Raw genomic sequence first — 19777 nt, 5'->3', positions numbered from 1 at the left:
GGGGGCGGAGCCGCTCACAGGCCACGTGACTGGGGCGGGGCCAAGAATGCGCCGGACGCCCGGGGCCGGCACCGGCATGTGCTGCGACCCCGGGCAGGGGCTGCCTAGGTGCCACGCACCAGGCACCGGCACGCACAGCGCACCCGGGGATGGGGCCAGTGCCGGCACGCACGGCGCACTCGGGGATGGGGCCAGGGCCGGCACCGGCACGTGCGGCGACCCCAGGGCCGGCCATGCGCCCGGGGCTGGCACCTGCTGCACGCATGGGGGCGGGGCCAGCCCAGATTGCTCCGTGGGCGCACATAAGTGGCCCGGCGGGTGCCATGGCGCCCGCGGGCACCGCATTGGGGACCACTGTATTAGAGGCAGTGGTGTGGAGGAGCAGGCAGGCAGGAGCCTGTATGCACAGGAAGTCTGCTACCTCTGCTTTTAAGTTAGCTCTGCATGTGTACCAGCTCCTGCAGAGCCACCTCTTCTTCTCTTCCTCCCCCTTCCCTCTGCCACCTCTGTTAGCAACAGGAGTGTGGGTCAGGCCAAAAGCCAACTCCCCTCAAGCAATGGCTCCTGCAGAATCTCCTGCTTCCTCACTATCCCCTGCTACTGCCTCTGTATCAGAAGCAGCAGTGCAGGGGTGACAAGGGGCAGAAGCAGCCAGGAAAATTTCAGTGCTTACATGTTTACAAAAGAAATCACTTTTTAACATCCTTAGTCCTTGGTTTCATATGCGTTGCTGCTGGATTGAGGAGTACTCTTAGGCCCCCTCAGGAGTCAAGGGACTCCAGTCTCCAGAAGAACTCTCCTTACCAACATCACAGAGATCAAGGTGATCTATCAAGCCTGTCAGACATTCCTGCCTCACACTGTGAACAAAGACATATTGGTTATCATGGATAGTATGACAGGGTGGGGCACATTCTTCCCCACTGTATCAGAAAGCAGTTTATCTGGGGGAATTCTGCTTAGCTCATTGAATCCACCTTGAGGCTTCTCACTTCCTGGGAGCTCAGCACGAATTGGCGGATTGTCTGAGCAGCTCTTTTTCTGTTTACCATGAGTAATCCCTTGACCAGACATCACAAGGGACATTTACCAATACCAGATACATCTGTTTGTTACATGAATCAATAGGAAATGCCATCAGTTCTGTTCTGCAAGGCCATAGCCCAAGGTCACTACCCTGCTGGAGGGGCCTACTTCTTCTTCCTTTATATCCAGACCGATCTCCCAGGACCAGTCGGTTGGTTGGTTGCTCCATCCAAACCTTAGCTCTCTTAATCTAATGGTCTGAAAGCTCTATGGCTGAATCCTGAACAGCAAGCTTCCTTGGAAGCCTCCACCAGGGCTATTTACTTTGCAAGATGGAAGCAGTTCTCTGTTTCGTCTTCCCAGCATGGAATTTTTCACTTGAGTTTTTCATTGCAAGTGATATTGGAGTACCTGTTGCATCTGAAACAGCAAGGGTTGGCTATTTCTCTTGTCAAAGTCCACCTTGCAGCTATGTCAGCCTTCCATCCCGCGTCAACAGGCAGTATGTCTTCCTTCATGAAATAGTTATCCATTTCCTTAAAGATCTAAAAAAGTTATATCCTTGGGTTAGAGAGCCCATTCTTTTCTGACCTGTAAACCTTGTCTTATCAAAGCTGATAGATCATTTGTTTGAGCCACAGGTGACATGCTTATTAACTCACTTCTCCTGGAAAGTGGCCATTTTAGGGGTTGTCATTTCAGCCAGAAAATTTTCAGAGACCCATATCAGAGCCCCTGTACACGATTTTCTTAAAGGATAAGGTGCAGTTGCATCCACATCCTGCATTTCTCTCAGTTTTTGTTCAGTTTCATTGCAGTCAAACAATGTTCCTTCCAGTTTTCTTCCCGAAACCACATGAGAATAGGGAGGAGCGGTGTCCACGCTCTCTAGATTTTGGAAGGACAGTAATGTTCTAAATTTTGTAGATCAACCTAGCTGTTCATAGAGGGAGTAGAGAAGATAAAGGGACTTCCTATCTCAACTCAGAGAATCTTGTCCTGACTCACTTCATGCATTCGCATGTATACAAGTAGGCAGGTGTTCTGTCTGTAGCTAACCAGACCTCTCATTCTACAAGATCACAGGCCTCCTGAGCTGATTTCTAGAGCAAATTGCTATTCAGAACATCTGCAGAGGGGGCGACTTGTTCATTAATGAACACATTCTCAGCACACTATGCCATCACTAAGGTTATGATTTTATCACATATTTTTGTTAGGAGTCATGGACTTCTGGTAATAAACAAAACTTCATGAAAGCTTTACAACCTGTCCATTACTTTTACTAAAAGTAGCCCTGGACAGGGACCAGTGTTCCCTGTGAGCCGTGTTCTTGTGCTGCTGCTCAGGAGAGATTCAAATGCTGTCCTGCTGATCAGCAGAGCACTCACAGCTAGGTTTTTTGTTTCTACTGGTGGTACACATTTGGACATGCATTGATGCATCTACACAATATATTCTGCTTGTGGATGGAAAAGATTAGAGGGAACATTGGTAGGAACTGATAGACCACCAGTTGCTGCTCCAGCTTTGTCACTGCTTCACCCCTAGGGGCTAACCCAGCCCTGGCTTCTGTTCTTGCAGTAAGGGCTTACCACCAGCACCAGGGGCTTAATGCAGCCCTAGGGCGGAGAAGGAAGAGGCACTGCTCTGGCCCTGGGGGATGGACACAGCCCCAGCTATTTCTCCTGTGGTGTGGGGATAACTTCAAGTCCTGGGGGCTGCTGCTGCTGCTCCTCTAGTCCTGGCAGTTGCTTCTCCAGCCTGGGAGCTGACCCAGCTCTCACTACTGTTTCAACAGCCCCAGGACACTGCTCCAGTAGCCCCAGGGGCTTACCTGGTCCTGTCAATTGCTTTTGTGGATGGGGCTGACATCCAACTACTACTCTGGCCATGCCACTGCTCCTGGGTTGCGGTTGAGAGATACTCTAGTTTTGCTGCTGTGGCAGGCTAAGTCAGCCAAAGAAGTTGCAGAGGTCAGTTAAAGTCAAGTAATCTGTGATTTTTGTGACAGAATCAGATCCTTACCATCAACTAACAAGCCAAGAACAATCCCAGCTTCGGCTGAATGGTTTTTCAGTCCACATGTCCATGAACTCTCCAAGACTATCTCCTATACAAATACTTCAGAGTCACTTACTGTGGAATGGACAGTGAACTGTTGTTCTTCAAGATGTGTTGTAAATATGCATTCCAAGACCCTCTCTCTATCCCCTCTTCTTGGAGTTAGCCGAAAAAAAGGAATTGATGGAGTGCGGGGTTGGCTGAGCCCTTTATACCAGCACTATGAGTATGCAACGCCAGAGGGTGCCACAGCCAACCCGACAGTTACCAGTAGGGAAAAATGTCTTACTACTAGGTGCGCGCACACACCTACATTGGAATAAACATTCAAAATACCTTGAAGAACAATAGTTATAAAAGATTGGTAACCATTTTTTTCAAAAACATTATATGTTGACCCTGAATTTTAAAATATATATGTAATTTTTTTTAGAACGTCTCAAATATTTTTTTATTTTTATTTTTTTAAATAGGAGATGATAATAAATATTTTTTTTAAATTTCATTGAGCAGTAGGTACAAGCTTTTGGAGTCAAAATTAGAGTCTACACTAAAGAAATCTCTAGAAATAAAAGAAGAAAAAATTGCGGCTTTGGAAGCTCGTTTAGAAGAGTCAACAAATTTAAACCAGCAGCTGCGCCAGGAACTTAAAACAGTAAGGAAAAATGACACAACAGGTTTTTTTCCTGGTTATAAAATTATTGAATGTCGTTCTTATTTTCCAATTTTATTTGCAGTTTATCATTATACTCTTACAGAATTAAGTACACTTGACAAAATAATTCACTTCTCTCTCAGAATACTTAATCTTGAAAAGCATGCATTCAAAGACACAGGAAAGCTTCTACATAATTTTCTGAGCACAAGTTTTTCAAAAACTCATGTAAGAATTCAAATCTTTGTTGAGTAAAAATATTAGAATTGGTCTTGAATTTTTCTATAAGATTTGATGTGCATGAGGAACAGTGGTTGAAAAACAAAATATTTACTGAATTTAGACCTATAAAAACAGTGTTATCTTCTATATTGCTAATTCTTGTGAATTTATCTCGGGAGCTACAGTTTTTGCAATATTTGCTATTCAGTGTTGTGTATAATAGCTTTCAATTGAAGAATTGTGGGCGAATAACTGTTGCAATTGAAATAAGAGGATGCATTTCCTGACTTATTGATCATTCCAATGTCTCAGGTGCTTGATTTGTACTTCTTTGCATGTACAGAATCCTGCAGAGTCCAACAAGGCAAGGAGAGCAGTAAGAGTCAGTCTAAAGACAGCAGCCAATGTCAGGTCCAAGACATCACCAGTTCCCATAAGAAAAGTGATGGTTAAAGACAGTTACTTTGAGCACTGCAACCCATATTACAATAACCGTTCAACCCCACCACACCTCCTTTTTTGGTCAAGACTCCTACAATTACAACAACATGGAATTTCAGATTCTATTAAATTTACCATTTTTAAATCCTATGACCATGAAAATCCCTCCTATCTTTAGCTTGCATTTTTCTTCATACTGCTGCTGAAATAGTGAATGTAGGTGATAATAGAGAAGAGGACTGGAAGCAATATTCATTCATTATTGGAGAAAGTGCCAGAGAAGGAAGTCAAAAACAATACAGGCAGTCCCTGGGTTATGTACAAGATAGGGACCGTAGGTTTGTTCTTAAATTGAATTTGTATGTAAGTCGGAACTGGCGTCCAGATTCAGCCGCTGTTGAAACTGACCAGCAGCGGCTGAATCGGACACGCCTGGGGCAGAGCAGCTAGAGTGCTGCTGGGTTGGTCTGGTAGCGCCGACCCTTGGCGTGGCGGGACCAACCCGGCAGCACCCCAGCTGCTCTGCCCCAGGCGTCCCCAAGTCAGCAGCTGCTGAAACTGACCAGCGGCTGACTACAGGAAGCCCGAGGCAGAGCTGCTCTGCCCCGGGCTTCCTGGAATCAGCCGCTGATCAGTTTCAACAGTGGCTGAATCTGGATGCCTGGGACAGAGCAGCTGGGGCGCTGCCAGGTAGGTCCCCGCAGCGCCACACCTCGGCACTGCGGAGACCAACCTGGCAGCACCTCAGCTGCTCTGCCCCAGGTGTCCCCAAGTCAGCCGCTGCTGAAACTGATCTGTGGCTGATTCCAGGAAGCCCGGGGTAGAGCAGCTCTGCCTCGGGCTTCCTGTAGTCAGCCGCTTGTCAGTTTCAGCAGCTGCTGACTTGGGGACGCCTGGGGCAGAGCAGCTGGGGTGCTGCCGGATTGGTCCAACCCGGCAGCCCCCCAGCTGCTCTACCCCAGGCGTCGGCGAGAAAAGCCTGGTCTGCTGGGGGGGGGGGCGCACTAGCTGCGTCCCCCCCCCCCAAGCAGACCAGGGAGACGCGGAGCGGCTTTTCTCCCCACGGAGGACGCGGGCGGCGGGACTGCCGAGACACGCCGCGGTCCTGCCGCCTGCGTCCTCCACGGCGAGAAAAGCCTGGTCTGCTGGGGGGAGGGGCGCTAGCTCCGCGTCTCCCTGGTCTGCTGGGGGGAAGCGCCCCCCGCGCCGCCAGAGGCGGTGACAGTGGGGGAGGCACCCCGCACTAGCTGCGCCTCCCTCCCCCCCATTTGTAATTAGGGGTCCGACTTAAGTCGGACTGACATAACCCGGGGACTGCCTGTACAGTTCCCAGTGGAGACATGAAGGATAATATTTGGAGAAGGCTAGGAATACTCAAGGGAGAGGTGGTAGGAACCAGAGTAGGGAACTGATAATAATACTCAGAAAATACCTGAAAGGGAAAGAGCAAGTAGTGAGAAGTTCAGAGACTCTTTGTCTCACATCTATCAGGAGAAAGAAGCGGAGAGGACTTCCTTATTTTCTTTAGGTGCATTTTGTCTCTCTTAATTCAAAAATTTACATACAAGGGAGAACAAAGGGTGCTCTCTAAGGGAATGTCTACACTGCATGCTTATTCCAAAATAAGCTATTTTATAATTTATATTTTGAAATAGCTTATTTCAAAATAGCTCATCTACCCAGCAAATGCCCATCAAAATAGTGATGAGCAATTTTGAAATAGAGCATCCACACTTATTGGACACCGAATCACATTTAAGGCCACCCAGAAGCACTTTAGGCAGGGCATCAGGACAACACCCAGATGAGACCCACCATCCCCCTCCAGAAGTGGGTCACCATTGCTGTCTGGAAGCTCACTATACTACGCTGGACAGCTGTTGGTCCATTGGGAACCAGTTCAGCATGGGGAGATGACCATCGGGGCCATGGTCTTGCAGGTATGGTGCTCTCATGCTATTGTCCCAGGAGGGTGGCAAACTGAACTGCTGGAGTGGGGTTCCCTAGAGAAGGGGGAAGATGGTGGTGGTGTGGGTGGTGGAAGCCCCCCCTTCCTCCCTCCCCGCGGGAGACTTTTCAATCCCACCTTCACAAAGCTCTGATGTGGGATGGGGCAAGTCAGGGTTTCTCCTGGTGTATGTGGGGAGGGGTGGAGGTGGAGAAAGCCTGGGGCTGGCAATGCTGCAGGCTTCAGGTTATGCCACTGCCTCATGTGTGGTGCCCTTGGAGGCCACAGTGAGGGGTTGGGGGAGAAGCTGGAGGGATGGAAGCGACCACCACATGGTTAATAACTGCATAGAAGGCCACGCAGATGGATCGGCCCTGCTGCAGCAGCTTCCACCATGAGTTGTGGTGCTGATGATGCAGGTCCTTCTCCAGTCTCTGGTCCTGCCAGTCCATGGAGCGCTGCAGGGCTCCCAGGGCAGCGATGTGCTCCCACTGGTGGTCCCTGTGGGCTTTCTGGCACCCGTAGATCACATAGTGTTGAGACAATAGCACAGGAGGTGTCGACTGCTCCTTTTGCAACTGGTACTGCTGTGGAGAGCAAAGAGAAGGGCAGTCATTCCTGAAGACACTGTGTATGAAGCCTAGCCTTAATCTCTGAGCTAAGACCGAAAGGCCTCAGGTCAGACAAAGGTGATGTGCTTTGAGCAAGGCCACCTAAGGCCTAGACAGCAGGCCCTTTCCTGCAAGGGGCATAGATGTCAAAGGGGGGAGCCTCACTACCCACACATCCTGGGGACAAACAGGCATGGGAGGGTGCCAGCCAGACCAGGAGCCTGCGGGCAGGAGGGTGGCCATGGGGGTAGGTGAGCTTCCCTCCGTGCTGCGCACACACTGGGTCCAGCAGTGGTGGTTCCCACAGGGAGAAGTTTCCTATCCCTGGCCACTGGAGGAGAGTAAGGCTGGATGTTGGAAGGAGATGTGTGTGAGTGGCAGATGCTCCTCCACCTTGCCACATTGTCCCGAGAGTGCAGGCATGTTCATATGCCATGTACAGCACTCCTGAGTGTTGGTGGGTGGGTAGGTAGTTGCATGTCCCCAGCCTCCTTCTAGAGGTGGCTTGTGATAGGAGAGTGTCTCCACCCCATTGTCAGGAATAAGGCAGGCCTCTACAGATACCCTGTCAGCCAGAGCACAAGGGTCCTCTATTGCTGCCTCCTGGGGCTAGGGTTACCAGGTGTCTGGTATTGACCTGGACAGTCCGGTATTTTCGCCTCCTGTCCAGTAAATAAATTCAGAAAATACTGGACACCTAAAATGTCCGGTATTTTCTAATTTTTTTCCCTGCCAGAAGGCAAAAATACTGGACACCTGGCAAGCCTACACACACTCAGGACCAGGACCAGCCCCCCTGCTTACCTGGTTCCACAGGGGAACTGTTTTCTGGCTCGGAGCAGGAAAACCAGATGGCTGCTGGCAAAAAGCCTCAAAGGCATTTCTTAAAGAAGCCATGTTGGTTTTTTATTTTATTTTATTTTATTTTTGCTTAACTCTCGGGGTTCTCTTTTTTTTTTTTTTTTTTTTGGTCTCCCCTTTGTTTTCTCAACAGAATTTTTTTGTCGGGGAGGATGTTTGGTATTTTTGGTTAAACCATCTGGCAACCCTACCTGGAGCTGTGTGCCCCAGATTGCATTCCAGATGCAACCCCAGGCCAAGAATGCTGGGCAAGGAGCACACAGCAGTCCCTTGCTGACTGCCACCTCCTCCCATATGTCTCTGTGGAAACTAATGGCACTCACTTGATTGACCTTCCCCAGCATCAGACGATGCCAGGGAGACATCCAGGGCAAGGGGTGACTGGCTCCAGGGAGAGCAAGACCTCCCGGTTGTTGGGCATCATTACACTGCTGGCCTTGTCTGGCTCCTCCTCTCCATCTCTGGCCCCCCGGAAGAGTGACAACGGGTGTTCCCAGCCCTGAGTCCACTATGGGGGGAGGGAGGGCTAAAGGATTGTCCCACCGCCTAGGATGCAGTGGAGCTCATTATAATAGGGTAGATCTGGGGTGCTGCCCCAGAGTGGGAGCTGTGCTCTGTGGCCTTGGCATGGGCCTGCCTGAGAACTTTCATCTTCATGTGCATCTGTTCCTGAGAGCACATGTGGCCCCTGGTGCCCAGGCTCTCATCTATCTGGCCATAGATATCCACATTCCTGCATATGTGGTGCAGAGATTCTGGATGTTTTCCTCTTTGCCTCAGACCTCAGTGAGGTCCAGGATCTCTGCGCCAGACCAGGAAGGCATGCGCCTCTTTCAGTCCCTGGCAAGATCTTGGGAGCTGGCTACCTGCTCGGTTGTAGCCGTGGAGGGCTTAGATGGAGCACGGGAGTGGCTCATGGGCAGATGTGCAGGCCGCTGCAGTGTGGCTCAGGGCTGTCAGGGTCTGCCTTGTGCCACAAGCCCTTTCCTTTGAGGCTGCGCCTTTAAAGCCTGCAGGGGAAGGGGTACTATAGAGTTTTGATGAGTTTGGCAGAGGGGCTAGCAGGGCACCTGTGGGAAGGTCTGGAGGACAATTATTTTGAAATATCTCCAGCTGCCCTGCCTACACATGCCCTATTCTGAAATAGCTATTTTGGAATAGGCATAATGCTTCATAGAATGAGGGTTATAGACTCCAAAATAATTGCCCATTATTCAAAATAATATGTTTGCTGTATAGACACTCACATAGCTATTTCAAAATAATGTTAGTTATTTTGAAATAACGCTGCTATGTAGACATGCCCTAAAACTTTATAAAAGAAATTCCAAAAACAAACCAAAAGGGAATATTGATGTTTTTACAGAATGCATGCCTTTCAAGCCAATCTGATGGTTTCTTTTGGCCTGGGTCATAATTTTTGAACTCGCAGAGTTATTAGGACTGTGTTTTCCAGATAAGAATTTAAATAAGTGATAAGGTAGGTTGTAGCTAAGAGCTGCATCATGGGCCAACTCACAGAGCCTTTATTGTGAGTAAAAGAGAACAATACTGATGAACTCAGGGCTTGATTTAGAGTAAAAAGTATCTTCACTTCCCAAGAAATCTATAATTTAGTGATACAACTTTAAACATCTGGAATGGGACGGTCATGTATGAAATTGCCCATCTAGATTTTTATACTCGTATTATTAATTTGAAGTACAATTGCGTGCACAAAAGATGCATATATCAAACATATAATAAATCAGGTGTCGTTGTGTTAACTCCCAAAGTTAAATTGACAATTTTAAGAATGAAAAATATTCATGGAGTTTCTTATCCTGTGCAGATTACATTCATACATAGTAAAAAAGAGTTTTGAGTAGGGCTGTCAATTAGTGAGTGTTAACGCCTGCAATTAACGCAGGGCAGAATTAACACATTAAAAAAATTAACTCGCGTTAATCGCAGAGGTCAGCAAACCAGCATGAGCTGCTTCAGAGACCATCTCTGGTAAGGCACAGTAATGCAAACCGCCACCAGAGGGCGCACAGAAAAACAAAGCTGCCAGAAAGGAGGGAAAAAACCTGAAGCCATGGTTCCAGCTCCAGCAGAGAAGTAAACAAGAAAAGTAAAGACCCTGACACCCATCTCTCTCCCCTCCCAGGTGACCATATTTTTAAAAATAAAACAGCCGGGGGGGGCTTGTCCAAATTGTCCCCCGCCGCCCCCAGCAGGGCTCACCCAAGCCACCCTCTCTTTGCCTCCTGGGGCTGGGACCGACCCTCCCCCCTCATTTGATTCTGGGGCTGAGTCCCCCCCTCCCGAACTCTGCACTGCCTATGGTGGGGTCTGTCCCTCTCCCCTGGCTATGGGCTGACCCCTCCCCTGAGCTTGGGGGCTGACCCCCACCCTGAGCCCTATGCCACCTGCAGTTGGGGGCTGAGACTCCCCCGAACTCTGTACTGCTCATGGCAGAGTCTACCCCCCTCCAGCCCTGTGCCACCCACAGCTGGGGCTGAGCTAAAAAAGGACTCTTTTGAGTAGATCACAAATATATTGATTATATAGAAGAATTTAAGTTCAGCTTTCATGTATTTGCACTACAATACTTCAGGGAGGTGAACTGATGTTTTTTTTTGTTTGTTTGTTTTTTTTTGGTTTTTTTTTTTTTCAGTGTAAATGTTTTGCAATAAAAAATAAATATAAAGTGAGCACTATACAGTTTGTATTCTGTGTTGTAATTGAAATCAATATATTAGAATATGTAGAAAACATCCAAAAATATTTAAATAGCTAGTATTCTTATTATTGTTTTATGGTGTGATTATTCGCGCGATTAATCACAATTAATTTTTTAAATTGCTTGACAGCCCTGGTTTTGAGTTATATTTTTAATGCTTGTAATTGTCTTCATTGATTTTAGGTGAAAAAAAACTATGAAGCTCTCAAACAAAGACAAGAGGAGGAAAGGATGGTACAGAATTCCCCTCCAAGAACTGGTGAAGAAACCAAGTCTGTCAGTAAATGGGAAAAGGAAAATCAGGAAACTACTAGAGAACTATTGAAAGTTAAAGATAGATTAATAGAAGTAGAAAGGAATGTAAGTGGTTTAATTTGGTTATTTCATATAATGTGAAAATGAGATGGCCAGAGTAAAAATGTGAGTTAACATACATGGTGTTTCAAGCTCAGCCAGCAGAGGCTTGTGTCACATTATTAGTGATGGCCCCTGTGGGGATTTGATTGGGATAGACCCCTGACACTCAGGATGAACTTTCATGGCCAGAGTGAATATGTAATCCATACTTACACAATATGACTGTGTCCTTTAGTGGTTTATGTGTTTTATACAGTCTTTGCAATATATAACCTAGGTCTTTTTGCTTAAATATTAAAGGTTTACAGTTTTATAACCAAACATCCCAGATTCAATCTCTGTTGCCAATTACTAGGGCCCTACTAAATTCATGGCCATGAAAAATGTGTCTCAAACCATAAAATCTGATCTTCCCCCATGAAATCTGGTCTTTTGTTTGCTTTCACCCTATACTATTCAGATTTGATAAAGGAGATTAGTGTTTCTCAAATTGGGGGGTCATAGTCATAAAAGATTAGAGTTGGAAGACTTGAGGTCATCAAGTCTAGCCCCCTGCTTGAAGCAGGACCTACCCCAACTAAATCATCCCAGCCAAGGCTTTGTCAAGTCAGATCTTAAAATCTGCTAAGAATGGAGATTCTGCCACCTCCCTAGGTAACCCATTCCTGTGCTTCATTCACCACCCTCCCTGTTAAATAGTTTTTCTTAATATCCATCCTACCTCTCTGACTGCAACTTGAGACCATTGTTTCTTGTTCTGCCATCTGCCACTATTAAGAGCCTAGCCTCATCTTCTTTGGAACCCCCTTAAGGTATTTGAAGGCTGCTCTCAAGGCCCCTTCCCCCCACTCCTCTCTTCTGCAGACTAAATACATTCAGTCCTCAGCCTCCCATCAGTCAGTTGCCACAACCCTTTAATTATTTTTGTTGCCTTCAGCTGGACTCTCCAATTTATTTCAGGAGGGTCACAAGGTTATTTTAGAGTGATTTATGGTATTGCCAATCTTACTTCTGCACTGTCTTCAGAGCTGGGTGGACAGAAAGTAGCAGCTGTTGGCCAGCTCTGAAGCCAGCACCCTACCAACAGCTGTGCAGAAGTAAGGATGGCAATACCATACCATGCCACGCCACGCTGACTTCTGCTCCGCTGCCTTCAGAGCTGGGCAGCTGGAGAGTAGTGGCTAGTGAATGAAGGCCCAGTTTTGCAGGCAGCAGCACAGAAATAAGGGTGGCAATATCATACCATGCCATCTTTACTTATATGCTGCCTTCAGAGCTCAGCTCCTGGCCAACAGTTACTGCTTTTCAGATGCCCTGCTCTGAATGCAGCACCACCACCACCAGCTGCATCAAAGGAGTAAAGGTAGTAGTATCGCAACCCGTGCTACAATAACCTTACAACCCCTCCTCATTTTTTTATTTTTGAAACAGGATCCCACCAATTACAATGCCATGGAATTTCAAATTTCAGTAACTGAAATTATGAAGTTTACCATTTTAAAAATCATATGACCATTACATCGACCAGAACGGATGACGAATTTGATAGGCCTCTACCAATGACACATCCATGGGGGTTGCATACAAACAGAGATTTGAGTGGAAGGCAGTAATTATATTAGCACCATTTGAATATCTAGTATCTGGCCATTTTTGAAAATGTGCTCTCCTTCCATCCTTATATGAATATCTCAGGTTAATGCGTCCACTCCATTCCTTAGCAAAAAACAGATTAATTAATAAAAGTGTGGAAGTTTTATATGAAAATTGCTTTTCTTGTGATTTTAATGGGAACACATAACTTCATCTTATTTGTATTTAAAATAAATAATTATCTTTTTAGGTAAAGTAATCTAAAATATAATCAGTGGCCTATTGAGATGTGTGTGATTGTTCTTCTTTAACTTTTTTTTTAAGAATGCTACACTGCAGGCAGAGAAACAAGCACTGAAAACTCAACTAAAGCAACTTGAGACCCAGAACGATAATCTGCAAGCTCAGATTCTATCACTTCAGAGACAGACTGTTTCTTTGCAGGAGCAAAATACAACATTACAAACTCAAAATGCCAAGCTTCAGGTTATATTTTTGTTTTTTGATTTTATTGTATGATTTTAAAAAAAGGTAGATTTTTTTTTTAAGTCAGAGCTTTTCTATTCCCCATTTGGCATTAGCAATCACAATTTCAGTTGATACAGATATGATAATCAAAGTACTTTCCACTATTAGTAGTTTGCACTAATAAGAATCAGTAATAAATTGCTAAAGCAAGATATTTACATCTTACATTTATCACGTTAAAAACCTTGGAATTTATGCTCAAGAACTAGTGTACTTTGTCAGTCTCTTTCTGCACCCCGTTTTACCTTATTAAAGTCTGACTTGTGGTGATGTATGCATTTAAAGCACCCTGAGAATTAATATTATGTGGTAACTAATATTTTCTTAAATGAGTTAGAAGTAAAGAAGTGTAAAGTGGCACATAATATTAAAGGAGGAAAGTTTGTGAACATTTTGACCATGAGAATTTAGAAAAGTGGACTAATTAATAGGCGATTTAATTCAGATAATTGCAGTGTAATTTGTTTAGAAGAAAAAATAAAGCCCTGTGTTTTGGTCCTGAGAGCTATAATAACAAAATTAATATTTACAAAGATATCTTAAGGAAATCAAGGGTAAATTGCCACCTCTTGCATGCTAGCTATATTTTAAATATAGTTTCTCCAATAAATGAATTTATTTTACAAACAGATCTTGTGTTTTTTAGGGCTCCAAGAAAAAATCAGCTTTAGGAAATACATACAAAGTTCTCAATTAACAGGATATTTTGCACAAATTGCTATCATTCTTAGAGAGGCCACTGCGGTTCTAGTATTCCTCCAAATGCCCTGAAAGAAAAGGAATAGGAACAGAAAGGAAAAGGAATTGAAATAACCATAAAGTGGTTCCTATTTGGTTCCAAATTGGAATCATGTATCCTTTTCCATATGGTCTTGCAGAATGTCCTAAAATATGACTGGTTATTCGCAGCAACATCGAAGAAGCTAAGAAAAGAGGCCAAAAAAGGACTATAACAATACATCAGTTGAAATATGATGTAGTTTCATTGCAATGATAGATTTGACTTTATCCAGCATCGGAAAAGGTACTCCAAGTGAATTGGATTTCTTCCATAAACTCATTTGGACACAAGAATTTAGACTTCTCCTACCACAGGAATTATGAAGCTACCTCAGCAATTTCTGTGTGTTTCGCCTGGCCAGTCTTGGTATAGATAGATTTTCTGGTAAACACTGCACTCAGAACTAAAAAAGCCGTTTATCTGATCAAGTGATAGACCTGTTTTCTTCCTGAAACAAGATGACATCTTGCTATTTATGGATTAAGAGGTTAAAACAACATAAATATTCAAACCTGGCCAATATCTCTACTGTATCCCTTCTCTTTTTCTGCAGCCCAGCATCTTCCAGAATTCTGATATAGGCTAATAACCTCCTGTGCACAGATTTGGTTCATAGCTACAGCATAGCCTATGCTAGCCATATCTTCTGCTTGTTGCCAGGTGTTTTGTCTCCATGGCAGGAGTCAAGTGGTGATTTGCTTAATTCCCATGCTTTTTAAAAAAAGTATTTTAGCCATTTTTAAGGCAGTTAAAGCCTTTTATTTGTTTTCAAACCTTCTCACCACTTCCTGGTTCAAGATCAGTGTGAGTGCTAACAGCCACATGAACTCTTTACTGCAATGCCTCCCTTCCATGATTCAGTGCCCCTTTTAAGGCATGGCAGAAGAGCTGCTGAGTAGCACAGTGGTTATAGCTATTCAGAGCCTCCACTGCAACATCTTTCCACCAGGCTTTCAGGCCTTACAAAGTAATTGTGCAAGCATTGGGAGAATTCCAAAAGATGCTATTTATAAGTTTCTTAAGTTCAGCAGAAGGTAAAAAATGCCCAGCCACAGAGCTCTGAGTAAGACAGGTTGGGATCTCTCTAATCCCCTCCCCAAAGTTGCTGCAATTACACAGAAAAACCCAACTATGAGACAGGTCAGACAGAGTAGGCTCTGAGGACTAGGAGAACTTCATCCAAATAATTAAGGGTGGATCTGGGGCAACAAAGGACCATAAAAATGAGAACCTTTTTGGACTATGATTCTCTCCAGAATGCCTAAAGTAGGTCCCAGAACCTGATGGAGAGAAGCAGGACTCCAAAACATCTCTCCTTCCTCACACAGTGAATCACAGTTCTCATGATATACTGTGGAAAATCCTCCCAAAACTGCAAAAGAAAATAAATCCTTTCCAAGGCATGGATTATTATTGTTAAAGGACAAATCAGGTGAAAATCAGGGTTTCAATTCCTTCTCCTTTGCCTTCTCCCATGAGGAAGTGTTTGCTGGGGTTTATCTTCACAGAGTGTCTCTCAATACTCTGTACCATGCTTATCACCCCTTCCCCAACTTGCAGAATCTCCAGGCATGATGAGAAGCCTGTGCCTCCTGTGCAGCCCTTTCTTAGGCTGCAACCTAATGGAAATTGTGTCTATCTGGACTTCAGCTCAATGACAGTCACTATGTACAGAAAGAGGCTAAGTTTTGAGACAGCAGCTGAGGGTCTGTCTCTCCACACTTGCCTGCTCCACCGGTTGTCTCCACAGTAAAGCCTAGAGCAGTGATCAGAGCAGACTCTTGAGAAATCCCCTCCTCATGAAGCTGCACCTTTGTGAGATTACGGGGAGTAAGTGAGAAATCCCTTCTCATGTTCAAAATGATCTTGATAACTTGAGTAAAGTTCCAGATGACGCTAGGTTCTTTGTACAGCACTTACCTGGGTGCTCACCAGCTGGGGGGAGCAGTCTGGCCACCTTCTAGGCTCTTCAGGACAACTAACAAGCTATTTGCACATTTGAGGTATGTGTACCTGTGCCTCTCCTCTGTTGCATGGTTCCCCAGACCAAGATGAATAGTGCACTGCCCTCCACCAGTGAGACATTGCAGTTTCTTTGATATCACAATCTCCACTCCTTGGCACTGGCCAATTGCTAAGCCATAGATCTGATCAGTCTCTTCTGTCCCCTGCTCCTTCCTCCATCCACAGTGATGTGGAAGCAGACAGACACAGAAGCCTCTTCTCCCAGGATTCTTCTCTAACACAGAGGAGACCTACATAGGAGATGAAAAAGTCTAAGGCCTTTCACACTTGCCCTGTGCATCGGCATTCTTGGTCCTAACCACCACTCCCTTACTGAATGCAGTCGCCTCATGGTATCCTTAAGCAAAGTAGAGACACCAGTACATTGCCCTATCCACACCAGCATGATGGGCGATCAAATAACCTCCACCTGACCCAAGAGACACAACGTCTAACACTCCAAACAGTGACATACAAGAGGAAAATGAGGCTTGTGCCATAGACAATGAGGACATCTTCCCATCCACAATTCTTTCTCCTCACTAGACAAGGCAGTCATACCGATACATGCACTGGAAGATGACCTTAAGCTGTTCTAGGAATTATTCAAAAGAGTGACCACTAGTTAAGAAATTGCCCTCCAGAAAGTACCAGGGGAAAAGCATAAGCTGTTACAAATTCTCCAGCCCTCTGCCACCAAAAAAAAAAGCCCTTCCCTTAGATGCAGTGATTATGAAATCATTGGAAACAATCTGGCAAACTCCTATTTTGGTGCCACCCACCAATAGGAAATGTTTTGTGCCAGCCAAAGGCATGGACTTTATTTTCATACCCACAAATGAATTTTCGCTCATTGTAGATGCCATAAATCATCACAAGAAACAACTGCAATTTCCTTCCACACTGCATGACAATGGACACAAACATTTAGATCTTTTCGGCTGAAAAATATATTCATCCTCTACTCTGGAATTTTGAGAGGCCAGTTAGTTTGTGCTTCTGGCTAATTATCCAACTATCCCAACTATTCAAAACTACAGGAACTCATGAATGACTTGCCAGAACAAAAATGCCCTCAGTTGCAGTCCATTATCAAAGAGGGCCAAACTAAAGCCGCAACAGCTCTCCAGGCGGCTATGGATGTTGCAGATACAGCGGCTTGAACTACCGCCACAGCCACTGTTATGCTCAAGGCATCCTAGCTATAGGCCTCAGGATCCCCAGAGAACTTCAGCTCAAAGTAGAGGACATTCCCTTTGATAGGGTACAGTCCACAACACCATGAAGGACTCTCGAGCATCTCTAAGCACCCTAGACATTTACACTCTATCTAACTAGCAACAGTGCTATCATCTGTACCAGAGTCCTTAAGACTCCTTTTTCCACTTCCAAAACCAATGGTACTTTGGCCAACTCAGATCAAAACAGTGATCTCAGAGGTCTACTTCTAAACCACAATTTTGAACGTTTGGTTGAGGGCCTGAATGACCTCTCCCCAGAACCAGCACTACCTATACATTTGGCCGTTGTTTACACTCATTTTATCATACTTTTGCCACCATAATAATGGATCAGAAATCATAAGATTCGGCTACACTATTACATTTCTTTCCACCTTACCCACCCTTCCACCTTCTGTGTCCCTTTTCAGGGAACCTTCTAATGTTCACCTACTCCAACAAGAGGTACAGCACCTCCTTCACCTTGGTGCCCTGATGCCAGTTCCAACTCCATATCAAGAGAAGGGTTTTTATTCCAACCACTTCCTGACCCAGAAAAAAAGCAGGGAGGAGGGAGATGGAGACCTGTCTTTCATGTCAGAAAACTCAACAGATTTATATGCAACCATAGATTCATAATGGTCACTCTGGCCCCAGTTATACCAGTGCAGGACAGGGGGAACTGGTTTTCAGCCCTCAATCTCCACTGTGCATATTTCTATACTACAATTCATCCTGCCCAGAAATGTTTCCTCAGATTCACAGTAGGATCCAACCACAGCTAACATCGGCTTCTACCATTTATCTATCTAGTGTTTGTTGAATCTTCTCAACAATGCTAGCAGTAATGGCAGTATACTTCTGATGCCAGCAGGTGGTAATTTCCTTCTGTTTAGGCAATTGTCTACTAAAGGGAATCAGCTAGTGCAAAATGGCAACCATGGTGCAATCAACTATAGGCCTCGTTCACCGACTAGGTCTCCAAAACAATGAGCAGAAATCCACCCTGGAACCTACGTAATGTCTTAAGTTCACTGGAGCTGTTCTCGATTCCATACAAGTCAGAGCAATATTACCATTCCACTGATTCACCACACTAACAACACTTATCTCACTCAATCTACCACTGCCCTCAAACCATGGTGAGGACTTGCCTTCAGAAACTAGGTCAAATGGCAACTACCACTTACATAACAAAGTACTCAAATCTATATTTGCATTGCCTATAACGTGGCTCACCACAGTATACACCCCTGCTAAACACAATCTGGGCAAATGAGTCACACTTCCACCGAAGGTTCTTGCATCCCTAGACCAATGGACTCAACTGCAGAACGTTCTTATAGGCATCACCTTTCAGCAAGACCCTCTGTCATTATTTATCACCACAAATGCATCACTCATAAGTTGGAGCACTCACCTACATTGCCACACCATAGAGGACAAATGATTGAAAGTGGAATCCCACCTGCAGATCAACCGAATAAAAGTTTGAGTGGTACTCAGTGTATGCCACCATTTCCTCCCTCTCATACAGAACAAACCCATCTATATTTTCACCAACAACATGGCATGCATATTTTATATCAACCAGCAAGGAGGAGCCTAATTTCACTCTTTATGTACAGACATTCTCAACATATGGAACTGGTGCATTCACAACACCAAAATCCTCATTGCATCCTACCTACCAGGTTGTCAAAATACTACAGTGGACACAGAACAACATGAGTGGGAAATACATCCCGCCATCGTCAGGGTGATAGTCTGCAAATAGGGAAACCCGCAGATCAACCTATTTGCATCACAAATGAACCAGAGTAGGCCTCACACTCAAATCGCTGGAAGATACTATCATAATTATGATAGTATGCTAATCAACACTTTGGAGCTTTCGAAGGTGAAAGTAGTTTAGACACGGCTTTTTCGGTGCACGCGCCTCTCCCCCCCCTTGTCAAAAAGCCATGTAAACATCATTTTTTGAGGTTTATATGGCTTTTCGACCAAGGGGAAGGTCTCCCAAAAAAACCACATCTAAACTACTTGTATATAAAGCGGCTTTTTTGGCGAATCCCTCTCTCCCCTTGTTGAAAAGCCTCATAAACCTCATTTTTGCACAAAGAGGCAGGTCTGCTTTTGAAAGTGCAATTCCACGGGAATTTGCATATCCTCTTTCGACCGTTCTGCGTAGTCTAGATGAGCCCTCAGAGTCCTTTGTTGTTCTAATAGTTATGATAGTATGCTAATCACCACTTTCATTGTTGATAATACTAAATTAAAATGGACTTTCCTTTATTTCTGATAACATTGTTTACAACTGCAGGTTGAAAATTCTACCCTTAATTCTCAAAGTACCTCTCTGATGAATCAGAATGCACAACTTCTGATCCAGCAGTCTACCTTGGAAAATGAAAATGAATCTATACTCAAGGAGCGAGAGGATCTGAAGTCATTGTATGAATCACTGGTTAAAGATCATGAAAAATTGGAACATCTTCATGAACGTCAAGCTTCTGAATATGAATCTTTAATTGCTAAACATGGAAACCTCAAGTCTGCACATAAAAATCTTGAGGTGGAACATAAGGACCTAGAAGATAGGTAATCATTAATATGTAAGATAAATCTTGTGAGTAAAATTAAAAATCTATGTTGAACAAAGTCAGTGTTTCTTTAATATATCATTTAGATCTTAACTTCTTGAATAAATTTCTCCTTGTTCAAAATTAAAATTACATCCT

General features: G+C 44.7%; 1 protein-coding gene across 11 annotated transcripts in view; it reads left to right on the top strand.

The window, feature by feature from the left end:
- CCDC88A (coiled-coil domain containing 88A) overlaps window positions 1-19777 on the top strand; it is a 248647-nt gene that overhangs the window by 186906 nt on the left and 41964 nt on the right. For all 11 annotated transcript variants that reach the window (XM_014573127.3, XM_014573125.3, XM_014573124.3 and 8 more), the window contains exons 18-21: window positions 3604-3745; window positions 10737-10913; window positions 12828-12989; window positions 19360-19637. In XM_014573127.3, the coding sequence (XP_014428613.1) occupies window positions 3604-3745; window positions 10737-10913; window positions 12828-12989; window positions 19360-19637 (759 nt within the window). The remainder of the gene's footprint in view (window positions 1-3603; window positions 3746-10736; window positions 10914-12827; window positions 12990-19359; window positions 19638-19777) is intronic.

Source organism: Pelodiscus sinensis, chromosome 3 (assembly GCF_049634645.1).
Source record: "Pelodiscus sinensis isolate JC-2024 chromosome 3, ASM4963464v1, whole genome shotgun sequence".
NCBI lineage: Eukaryota > Metazoa > Chordata > Testudines > Trionychidae > Pelodiscus > Pelodiscus sinensis.
Note: the sequence above shows the minus strand (reverse complement) of the source record. Positions and strands in the feature narration are given on the sequence as shown.